At 43.4% G+C, this 12744-nt stretch overlaps 1 protein-coding gene across 1 annotated transcript in view; it reads right to left on the bottom strand.

Annotated features, from left to right (window-relative positions):
• RAPGEF6 (Rap guanine nucleotide exchange factor 6) overlaps positions 1 to 9821 on the bottom strand; it is a 235473-nt gene extending 225652 nt beyond the window's left edge. The window contains exon 1 of the mRNA XM_054979018.1: positions 9064 to 9821. Coding sequence (XP_054834993.1) covers positions 9064 to 9132 — 69 coding nt within the window. The 5' untranslated portion in view covers positions 9133 to 9821. The remainder of the gene's footprint in view (positions 1 to 9063) is intronic.
• Positions 9822 to 12744: the final 2923 nt, after the last annotated feature.

Below are 12744 nucleotides of genomic sequence, written 5' to 3'. Positions count from 1 at the left end.
TCAGCTGGGTTCCTGGTTTCATGGTTTCTGGGAGCAAAATGCCAGCTTCAACATTTTTGCCTGGTTATGGCATCTCCCTATGCGGGAACTGAACCCAGAGCCCTGATTATGCTATTCTTGTGTCCTTACACTAAGCCATGCCTCTTTGCTATGTTCTTTGCCCAGCTGCATATGGCTGGTGGTCACATCAGGGCTACAGCAGGGTGCCTAATAAGTAACAGTATGCCTCTTTTGCATCTGCCTTCTTGGACCAGTGGCTGGCTAGGATGCTAGTATAGGGTATGATGAGGGCTATAGGTTCAAGCCTGGCCTCTTTCTTCATGATATCTTTTTCAGGGGAAGGGTATGAGGAGTTTGGAGCAACGATGGTTGCATATAGGCAGGAATTTCCATGGAGGAAAATGGTATTGAGGGGTAGTGGTCAGCTGCACCTGTGTGCACCACTCAGAGGGACATCAGGCACTGCTGCCTGATTTGAGGGTGCTGCCAGGATTGCTATGGACTCTGGCACACTCACTCTGTGGACTGCCAATTGCATGCTGTTTTTTCCTACTGGAAATGTGCATAGGGAGCCAACCAGCAGCACTGCTATTACACTGGTGCTTGACCACCTCCATCACAACTTCCCTCAGGATTGTGCTGCTCATTGGTATAGTAATTAATAGTATGCATGTTCAAATTTCTGCCAAATTTCCCTAAGGAGGAAGTTTCAAAGTTTTGGCACCACAACCAAAAAGCTCCTTTCTTGGGTTGCCACCTATCTAGCATCATATGGCAGGGGCAGTGGAAGCAAAGGCTCCTAAAAGGTAGGTTCATGCGAGAGAAGGGGGTAGACTGACCCTAAACCATATAGGGCTTTAAAGATAAATTCCAGCACCCTGAATTGGGTCTGGAAGCAAACTGGGAGCCAGCATCGATAAAACAAGACTGGAGTGATATGGTCCCTAGGACCCACTCCACAATCAACATTCTGGTCCCGCATTCAGTAACTGTAGCTTCCAGTCTTCAAAAGCAGCCCCCTGTACAGCACACCGCAGTAATCTAATCTAGATGATACAAGAGCATGTACCACACTGGTAAGATCTTTCCTGCCCAGGAAGGGGAACAGCTGACTCACCACCAACGTCACCTCTAAGCTTTGTAGTGCTGTGAGCCAAAAATCTACTTCATGAGCCGAAACAATAACTTGCACTAAAATTGTGAGCACACCTCCTTTTAAAAAAGAATGCATTTCCGTCTACAAACATACAAACATACTACAAACTAATTTAGATGCAGAGGAGTTAGCCGTGTTAGTCTGTGGTAGCAAAATCAAAAAGAGTCCAGTAGCACCTTTAAGACTAACCAATTTTATTGTAGCATAAGCTTTCGAGAATCAAGTTCTCTTCGTCAGATGCCTGATACAGATACTGCATCAGTATACAGTATCTGTATCAGGCATCTGACGAAGAGAACTTGATTCTCGAAAGCTTATGCTACAATAAAATTGGTTAGTCTTAAAGGTGCTACTGGACTCTTTTTGATTTTGCTAATTTGTATTGTTTCTCGCTTAGAAGCAACAGTCATTCACACGTGGTTTCTAAATATCAAACAGGATGAGGCAAGAACAGTTTGCAAGGTGACCCAAATCCAGAATATTCAGGTGCTGCCAGAAATGGACAGGCACTTTGGGATCCCTAGGTGAAACCCTTGGGTAACCACCCTTAAGGTGTGCTGGAGCTGTCCTGGAATTACAAATGAGTGATTTGCAGTCATTTTAAAAAAGAAACTTTATGTGCACTGGAGCTTCAAGCAATATCCCAATCTTCCCAAGACAATCTCAAGAGTTCTATGTCTCATATTGCTATCGCCTCCAAGCAAAGATTTTGAGTATATTAATTTTTAACTGTGTGGAAAAGCAGTTAATATGTTTCCAAGATATTTCATTAACGGTGTATATTTATGGCTGAGTGATGCCCAAAAATAACATTACTTTAAACAGAGATGGATTACCAGTCAAGTGGCAAGGAAAAAACCTTTGTTCATGTCGGCTAAGTTCTATCTTTTCCCAAAGCCTCCCATTTAGAGCAAACATTTTCCCAAATAAAGATTTAGTTCAGTGCCCAAAGATGGTGAAAGGTATCCCTGGCCACCAAGCACATCAATAAAATCCCAATCCTGTCTCACACTCACAACACTAGATAAACACACTTGATATAAATCAATTCACTGTTTTAAAACAGAATTTTAAAATAATATTGTTACAGTCAACTCACACTGGGGTAAATATTTTAGATCCCAAGAATAAAAGTACTTTTAGGTCAATGTTGGACAAGTCCTTTCAAAAGTTACAGAACACCTTGAAATATCTGGTACAGGAGTACAATTTGGATGTCTGCCAAGCTCATTGCTCCTGCAAGATGGTGACAAGACCTTTGTACACCACTAGCTTTTCTTGTTCCTTACTTGCTTCATATCCATTTATCTTTTGTATCAAGCGAAAAACTGAACAATATTTTAAATTACACCTGAACAAACTAACATATACAGTACTAGAGACATATTTTTCTAAACCTTCAAATCAGAAAAATGCAGAATCATTTGCTGATTCTGGATAAAGAAATAAACCTCAGTTATCCTGGTACTGTCAATGATTTTTTTTTGACAGAGTGATATAAACTAACAAAATACAGATTGAAGATACTAGCTGCTACTTCCTTCTGTAGTAAGAGACAGTACAATCCTAGTCAAATTTCTTCAGAAGCACGTCTCACAGAGTTAAACAGGGCTTACTTCCAGATATGCATGCAAAGGACTGCAGCCTGTGTAGCAAGAGGAAGATGGTATTATAAAAGAGTTTAATGTTGTTATAAATGTTTAATATCTACATGTACTTAATATCTACATTCTTTTATAAACAGAATTTTAATATCTAAAAATACACTCCTGCACAGTAACACAAAGAACCAGGTATTGGCCCAAATCAAAACAACTTCTTAAGGTATGCTCAAGAGCTTGCCTGTTGGGATCTTTTCCTCACCCCGCCCCACCCCTCTGAACAGGAGAATCCCATGCTTTCAAAACTCTCATCAGCTGTGGACAAGGTGTGCCATAAGGAGGGAAAAAAAGCCTTTCAAGAAACACAATTCCAAAGCTTCTTACGTGCACAGTACTAGCTGTGTGGGTCCTTGGAGTCAGCCCACTGTTATTTTTAAAGAGCAGATAATAAAACTTCCCATTTTGTTTATTACAATGTTAATGCTTTCTAGTTTCAGCTTTTATTCTTATTTTGGCAAGAGGCAAAATCTAAGATGTATTTAGGATGTAGCAGCTTGTTTTCTCTCTAACACTAAATATATATGAAATTAATTTCAAAACAGCTCCAGGTATTCCTGAAGAATTCCTCGGTCCTGGATTCATTTCAGTCCGGCTTCCACCCTGACCATGGGACGGAGACAACCCTGGTCGCCCTCACAGACAATCTCCGCAGGCAGCTGGATCGAGGCAGGTCAGCGCAGTTGGTTTTTATTGGATCTTACCAGAGTGTTTGACACAGTTGACTATGAGCTTTTGGCCCACCGCCTCGCCGATGTGGGGATTTGTGGGACGGCCTTACAGTGGCTAGTCTCTTTTCTTCATGGTTGGGGATAGAGGGTGGCGCTAGGGGAGCAGTTATTGCCATGCCACCCTTTGGTGCGTGGTGTCCCTCAGGGGGCAATACTCTCCCTGATGTTGTTCAACATCTATATGCGCCCCCTTGCCCAGCTGGTGTGGAGTTTGGGGCTGGGATGTCATCAATATGCAGATGACACCCAACTTTATCTGTTGATGGATGGCCAACCAGATACTGCCCCAGATGATCTGGCCAGGGCTTTGGAGGCTGTGACTGGATGGTTAAAGCAGGGCAGACTGAAGCTGAATCCAACAAAGGCAGAGGTCCTGTACCTGGGCCTTGGGCTATCAAGTTCAGGGATCTGGCTCCTATCTCTTGATGGGGCACTGCTCATGCCCACTTCAACGGTGAGGAGCCTGGGTGTGGTCTTGGATGCCTCCTTGTCTATGGAAGCCCAGATCATGGTGGTTACCAGATCGGTGTTTTACTATCTTTGCCAAATCAGGCAGCTTGCCCTCTACCTCTTACCCTGCAACCTTGTGACAGTGATCCATGCAATGGTCACCTCCAGGCTGGAGGTACTGTAACTCGCTCTGTGTTGGGCTGCCCTTGGACCTGCTCCAGAGATTATAGCTGGTCCAGAATGCAGCAGCGTGGCTCTTGACCGGGACGCTGTTCCAGGCCCATATGACACCTGTCTTGCACCAGCTGCACTGGCTCCCAGTGGAGTTCTGAATCAGGTTCAAGGTGCTGGTCTTGACCTTTAAGGTCCTTAGCAGACTGGGACCAGCATACCTTCTGGAATACCTCTTACCCTATATACCCCAGAGAGTACTTCGCTCAGCCCCAACCACCTCACAGGGTGTTTAGTTGTGGGGATAATAATGACATACTCTGTCATTACCGCTCTGCGTGGGCATTAAGTTGTCCTGAAGGGCGGTATATAACTTGAATGATGTTGATGTTGTTAGAAGGGAAAGATCTTCTGGAGATCCCCTGCCCCAAGAAGATCCATCCTGCCTTGACCAGGGCCTGGGCCTTCTCAGCCCTGGCCCCAACCAGGTGGAACTCTCTGAGACAACTCAGGCCCAGTGGGATCTTTTAGCATTCCGCCAGACCTGTATGACAGAGATGTTCCGCCAGGCTTTTGGTGGCTGAGGCGGGCGAGCCTCCTCTCAGCCTCCTACCGAGGGGGAGGAAGACCCCCCCCCCATAATGGTTTTCAGCTTGTTGTGTATTAGCCTCCATAGACCCAGTGATCTTGCAGAACTGTGAAATCCGCTGTCTGGTTAAATTTTGCTGCCAGTTTTAAATTGCTTTTAGCTGTATGTTATTTATTGTATATTGTATTGTGTTTTAATTGGCTTGTGATCCGCTCTGAGCCTGCATTGCAGACTATAAGTCTAATTAAAAAATAAATAAATATATAAAATTAAAATGCCAAACAGAAGTGTTTTATGAGCAAATTTATATATGTGGCATGTTTTTGAAATGGTAAAGTAAGATTGATAAGGCACTCCATGTAGTTCATTTTTCCAATAAGTCTAGATAAAAAAGTTCTCTCCCTAACTCCCCCCTTCAGGGTTTCTAATTTTTTCCACTAATTTTACATTTCTAGGAACAGTACCTTTCCTAGCTATATTGTACAGGCTAAGAATAAACTGCATATGTAAAATTTATATCTATATAACTTTCTTTGCCATCACCTAACTACTTAAGATACATCATAGCAGCTTCACCCACAAAACAACAGAAAACATGATCTTATGCAATGTTGCAGCAATATTATGCAAGTATTATAGGCAGGTGTGCTGGCATGTATGGAATATAAATGCATCTATACATATTCTCAATGAACCCCAGCTATTTGTGAAACTGCTTATTTCCTCTTACTGCACATTAACTAACTAACTGTCTCAGCTGGGGGAAAAAATAATGGCAAAGAAATCTTAAGCCATTAGCCATCTGAGCACGGAAGAGTCATCCTGACTCGGTTTTAGAAGCAAAGAAAAAAGTAAGATGGGGTTTCAGATTTTAACCTCTGTTTTAACACTGTGTACTTCATAACAGAAGAGCCCTATAAGGAAAAATATTTTAATTACTACTTCATATACAGAACACTTCTATTTCAACAGGAATTTATCAAACTATTGTCCAGCTGAATACATGAGCTTTAAGTGAAGTTGCTGAAGAAACTGTTTATCTTTTTGCTTAGAGTGATCACTGTAGCTGAATAATGGCTGAGTTTGGGGTTTGATTCTTACTTATTACTTCATAGGCATGAAAAAATTATTCTGCGCTGGATATCAGCCCGTTATTTCCACATAAGCCTTCCCTAGGGTTCATGACAACCCCAGCTCTGCACAATGCTGAATGCTGCTCTAGCACAATATTTATATTTGTGCATCCAAGTTCCTGATATTTTTCCAGCTTTGAATTACCCTTTTGAATTTCTCCAGCCTAATTGTAGTTTCAAAGTGCACATGGATCCACAAACGCACAAAATGACTACCCAACAGTAATTAGTGGCAACACACTGAAAGATATTCTTCCTAAAGCTAGATAGAAACTGGTCATCCTCACTGGTTTGTACAAAAGCATACAAGGGTTTTATTGCTGTTTTACATTCCAGTCAATACTCTCCAGTAGATTGGGGCTATTTTAATTGCTGAACTCTTTGGATCTTCTATTATAGGAGCTAAAAATTACAGGATTCTTGGAAGTCTGAGACCTCCCACAGGCTTGCTTGATCCTTGCCCCTCCAGGCTGCTGAAATTTGCAGGAGGGGCGGGGGAGATTGATGGATTGGATTCCAATCTGATTTCAGGAATGGTCATGGGACTGAAACAGAAATGGGCATCTTGATGGATAACCTGCATCGAGAGATGGACAGGGAAGCTATGACACTTTTAATTCTCCTGGACCTTTTAAGGTCTTCTGATACCATGAATCATATCCTTCTAGACCACCTTTGGGAGTTGGAATTGGGAGGCACAGTTCTATCTCACACTTTAAGGAAAATCCTAGGGAGGTGGTGTAAACCATGAATAGGTACCTCAAAGCAGTTCTGAGATGGATGAGGACTAACAAGATCAAACTTAATCCCAACAAAATGGAAGTGCTACTACTGGTGTGGGGAAGGTTTGACTCAGTAATGGGGATATCTCCTGTTCTAGATTGGTGGCACTCTACTTAAAGAAGCAGGTTTGTAGCCTGGAGGCACTGCTGTACCCTCTCCTCCTGTTGAATAAACAAGAAGCAGAAGTGGCCAGGGGTGCCTTCCATTAGTTCTGGCTGGAGAGCCAGCTGCACCATTCCTGGGCAGGAAAGATCTTGCCATGTCCTAGTAACATCTAGTTTAGATTACTGCAATTAATTCTACATGGGATTGCCCTTAAAGATGGTCTGGAAGCTCCACTTGGTACAGAATGTTGTGGCTAGAATGTTGTCTGGAGTGGGTCACAGAAACCATTTAACTCCCAATTTGCTTCCAGGCCCAATTCACGGTGCTGGTATTGATTTTAAAGCCCTGTATCATTCAGGGTCAGCATACCTTAAGGACCGCTTTCTCCCACATGAACCTACTCATTATCTCCAGTTATCTTTGAAGGCCTTGTTTCAAGTGCACCTGCTGTCTGAGGCTAGACAGGTGGTAACCCAAGACAGAAGGCCTTCTTGGTCATGGCACTGAAACTTTGGAACTCCCTTCCAAGGAAGATTCCTCTGTCTCCTTCTGTCATTGTCTTCTGCCAGTAGCCGAAGACGTTTTTGTTTTGTTCGGTGTGCCCCAGGAAACTCTTACTGGCTCTTCTCCCTGATGTGTGTTGTGTTTCTGTGTGTCTATATGTTTTAAAATTTCCATATACTTTTTAAGTGTTGTTTTAGAAGTTTTAATGCCTTGATGTTCACTGTCATTTGGGTAGAAATATGGCACAGAAATATTTTAAATAAACAAACAGCTTTGTATTTTTTAAATTATTAGGAGGGCATTCTCAGTTTTGACAAAACATTCATGCATCTAGCATGAAGAAACCAACTACTAAAATCAGTCGCACTGAGGCAGCAAATTCATTTACATATGCTGTTTCTATACAAATATGGTTGCTTCAGTTGTCACACCAATTTTCAGGAGTTCAGACAAGGTATTAACAAAGCTTAGGGAATATAAGAATTTAAGAAGAAAATGCAATAAAACAGACATATTTGAAAATAAAAGCACCCCACAGCCACATAATCCCACAACCACATTCATTCAGGGGGAACCAAACACAAAATATCAGAGAGTGAGGCTATGATAGCAGATGTTCAACATTTCAGGCAGAAGCTCTCCAAGATCAGAATATTAAAAAGTACAAAAGCAGAAACAGTGAGAAAGGTATTAAAATAAGGCACAGAACAAAGCTTAGTAATTTGTTAGTAATTACCTAACAAAGGTTAGTAATTTTAATGTATTTTGTAAAGAAGACCATGTTCCTGGGATCTTCTGTAACTGAAACACCAACAGCAAGTAGATACTTCACTATCTCATACACAGAAAACTGAACATGGTTCTCTCTCTTCAAACTGCTCTCATTTTCTCTTTCACGTGCAATCATTACTTGGAAAGTAAATATGATTCAAGAGAATCCATGCAATAACAAAAACGTTCTCAGGCAGCAAACACAAAACCCCATTAACACTGGTCTTATGTAAGCAACACATCATCAAGTAATTCTAGTTCCCAGCTAATCGTTTTTCAGCCCAAACCAGTGGAATGACAGTGCAATCCTATGCAGAGTTAATCCTAAACCTATGGACTTCAATGGAAAAATACTGCACAGGGTTGCATTATTAAACTTACAGATTTCAACTTACCTGCTCAGAAGAAATGTTATACTCACATTCTACTTATGTTTTAAACTATGATTTTAGCTTTAGCTAAAACAATGAGTTTTTCCATGACCGGGGAAAACAAGCATAATTTAACTCTAAGTGATACACCTCTGTCTAATGTTACAGGCATGCTAAAGGTTATTCTAAATCTTTCTTAGCTCAGGAAATAGAAATCTTAAATGGCTAGTATGTTAACTTCACAGAAGGCCATTATGCTTGTAAGACAATGAATAAGAGGGAATATATTTCAGGGGGGGGTCAACAGCTGCACTAGGACAAAATTCTGCTGTCAAATTAGTCTGGATTAGTCTGGATAAGGGTTGAATCATACAAGAAAATTCACTACATGTTAGCCCTTCTGTGAAGAAAAGCTCATGGGCACAAGAAGGGTACACATGTCTATTTGACTCCCAGAGGCTTGTCACAGAAGCTTGTTACCAAAAGAGGCTTGGAACATGATAAAAGCAAAGGAAAATTGAAATTTGTGGTTTCCCAAGTGGGTTCCACACAGTTTCTTACATGGAAGTAATAGCTACATTAAAAGGCTCTTGCATGAGAGATCACTAAATAGAGAAACACGAAGCAAGAAGATGATATACCTCTTGAGTTCTTTCTGATGGTTTTTTCCGTAAGGCTTGTTTGATCCTGGGGTCCACACGTGATGTCATCCTATTACTCTATTTCTCCGTTTACAGAGATCCAAGAAAAGAATGGGAAATCGTTCTAGAACCTCACGAACTTTCTCTCAGCTCTTCTTATATCCACACAAACCGGAGTTCCAGTATCACCGTTCTGAATATTTCTTCCCCTGCTTTCTTGCTAATTCAAAACAACTGGCAATCCCACAAAAGAAAAGGTTTTAGGAAGACCTCGGTTCCTCTCTGGTCCGTTCCCCGTTTCCTCAAGCAGGTCCAAAAGAAGAGAGAAAACATCCCGGGCTTCATCTCACTTTAATCTTTTAAAACTTTACAACGCAGGAGCCACAACACCCTTTTCTGTTCCAGCAGGAAACTCGGAGAGCGATGCAAGCGATCATAACGCCACAAGGTTCAAAGAAGAAAACAAGATTTGGGGAAGGGAAGGGGTGGTGGTGTGTTGCGGCTTCTGGAAGGCGAGGGGGTTCGGGGTGGGCAGGTTTTCCCCCCAGGAGCGCCAGGGAGAGCTGCCAGAGGCGTCGCTTTAAGCACATGGAGTCCGGGCGAAGGCTGGGTGGGGGCGCAACGCGGACCGGAGGCGCGCTGGAAGCCAAGCCCGGGGCTCGGCCGCTGGGCAGAAGTGGGCGAGCCGAAGGATTCCAGAAATCCGGGAAATGAACGGGGAAGGGGGCGGGAAATGAAGTTCTGGGCGAGGAAGGAGTTCTGCGTGCGGCTCCGCGTGTAAACGGAAGCTTGGAGTGACGAGGGGGGCAGCTGCGGCTGCGGGGGGGGGGGGGCGCCCGCTGCCAAGGGTGTGAAGAAAGTCAGAAAGCTCCCTGTCGGCCAGGCAAGACGGGCAGGGTCGGTTTCCAGCGAGGCACCCGCCCGTGAGCAAAAGGGACCGAGAGCCAGGCAGCCTGGCCGGGAGAGCCACTCAGTCGGTCGTGTCCCTCCAGCTCGTCCCCTCCTTCTCCTGTCTCTCGCTCACCCGCGTCGCGGCTTCCACGCGGGGCTCCTCCTCGCTTGTCCCGCTTCTCGAGCCACGCACTGGCCGGACGGCAGCCTCATTGTCAACCGATGCATAAAAGTTTTTTCTCCCTTCGTTCTTCTCTTCCCAACCCCCCTTTCGGAGGCGGGCGGGCGGGCTGAGTAGTTGGAAGTTACCGGCCAGTCTCCGGACTTTCGTCGGCCCGCCTGTTCTCGCTCTCAGGCACACGCCTGGCTTTGCGGTTCTCGTTTACTTTAGCATTTCAATATGGACGGCGGGCGGGAAGAGAGCTTCAATAGCACTGAGCAAGCCGCCCTAAACCTCCTTTAGTCTCCAGTGAAACGGGGAGGGTTCTTTGCCCCTTTTCCTGACCCGAAATTTTTTAACTGCATCCTGCTTCTCTCTGCGCTACACTTCGTTTCTTTCCCAGTTAAGTAAGGGAGGGCTCCTTACACAAAGTATCAATTGGCAGGGCCGAAAGGAGGAGAGAGACTTTCGACTTGTCTAGGCGGAACATCAGCAAGCTCCACCCACCCTCGCCCTGTAGTGGAGCAAAAAACCATAGAGACTTGAGGGACGCGGGGCTCCTCACTTCTTCCGGTTTGTTCGAGATTTGTTCGATCGCGTTCAGAGCTGTGGGAGCCCAAACGGCCCGCATGGAAGCCGTCGAGGCGCAACACGTCGCTGCGTTCAGTTAAGCGCTGCCTTCGACTGCGAGTTCGCGCGGGCGGGGTTGAGTGGCAGTTTAACTGGTGTCATCTTTTCTGCCGCCTGAGGTGCGTTTTGAGGTTAAGAGCATCCATTGCCGTACCCAGCCTGACGATGCTGATGGTTTCAAACACAAAAAGTCGGTGGACTGATTTCTATTGAAATCTCTCTCTATGCCCTATAGGGTAGTTGTTCTGCCGTCAGTCTTCATTTTGGTAACGTGGGTGTATTGTGTAGTGGGTCTGTTGTGAAGCGCTGCCGCTGGAACTGCATCACTATTTCATCAACAAAGATCAAATAAAGTCTCACATCACGTTCAGCCATCATCTAAAGTGTGCAATTTATTATGCAAAATATGTGGAAAATTTCCCCCCAACCTACACTGAGTCACACGACTGATTTTCAGATAGTCAGTCTGCTACTTGCATCAATGTGGGAAACTTGAGTACAGTACTGTTATATGACAAAAAGTTCTTTGGGAGACTTCTCACTGGAATTAAGGGGCTCAGAATAAAGTTGATGAGTTACAGAAGACCGTTGCATTAAGGGAAGTTAACCTGAAGAATTTGTCACCAAACCAATCTTTGAACAGTAGTAGTATAATTCAGTTAAGAAAAATTATGCAGCTTCCAGTAAATTGTATTTTTTAAATCAATATCATTAATGTTCAGGATATCCCTGATACTGGACTGAATAACAGGAGGTGGATGAATCAGTCTGTAGTGCCTCTGCTTCCTGCACACTTCCTCTGAGTCATCCATTAATTTTTGTTAAAGGTAGGCTATTGGAATGCATGTAAAACAATGGTTTGATCTAGGATATTATGGGAGGAGTTATGGTCTGTATCTGTTAAAAAGGCCTTGGGGCCTTGGGGATGTCATAAACACAAGTAGCTAGGATATTTGTATTGATGTATTCTGATACATGCATTACCTTGTATTGGAGACAATAGTCTATCTTGCCTGCTAATACCATCCTGATTCTGCAAGGTTGCAGGGCCATTGAGCTGGTCATTTAGCTGGTGCCATGGGTCTGGAATTTTGCACTAGTCCACACACACACATAAAGATAAAGGCCTTCCAAAACTTGAGTTCTGCTCATACAGTCGTTTTCAGGTGTCGAGATGTAGGTTGAATTAATGCAGTTTGGAGTCCCTTACCCCAAGAGCCATGAAGACTCAGCTGTATGATTACCATGACCCCATTGCTTTTCATTCTAACCTACCTCCTAGGCTTGTTGAGAGAATATAATGGCATACATAAAATACACTACCTTTAGTCCCCTAGGATACAAAAGTGATGGTTCTGTTATGTTGTATCCATTATAAAATTTCCATTTCTGTGTACCCTCCTCACATATTTTTGACAGTTCTCTCTTTTAATAGTTGATACTTGCTCCTGGCTTTTTCATATCAGAGATTCTGTTCTCATGGTTCTCTTATTACTACTTATCATCCCCACCATTCTTTAAAAAAATCAAAGAAGTTTATCATTCTTTCAGTTTTGAGCCTAATAGCATAATCTAAGCTGAATTGATGTACATAGTCAAAACATCAGCTATTTTTAAGTTAATACAGTGTTCAGTGCAATGCTGGAATTAAGCTAAAATGAAAAACATTCAAATTGGCAATGAGTGGGGTGTGCTGGAAAGGGAGAAAGATACTGCAGATCACTTGCCTTTGTTTTACATTTCGTTTTGGATATCAGCTCTAAAATCAACCGCACAGGAAGCCACAAGTGTCACACTCTCAATTTGTAACTGTCCACGTCAGAAGCCTAAGGCAGTCATACAATAGTATGCAGGTCTCTCTTCCTTGTTAAAGCACATGCAACAAAGGAGAATGAACAGCAGCAATTATAAGCAAGAATAAGAGGGGAAGAAGAGTAATGGCAATATGGGAAAGGAATGAATGGCCAAATTGTAGTCTCAGTTTCCTTATGCAGAGTTGC

Source organism: Eublepharis macularius, chromosome 4, assembly GCF_028583425.1.
Source record: "Eublepharis macularius isolate TG4126 chromosome 4, MPM_Emac_v1.0, whole genome shotgun sequence".
NCBI classification, from domain to species: domain Eukaryota; kingdom Metazoa; phylum Chordata; class Lepidosauria; order Squamata; family Eublepharidae; genus Eublepharis; species Eublepharis macularius.
This window is presented reverse-complemented; position numbering and strand designations above follow the sequence as displayed.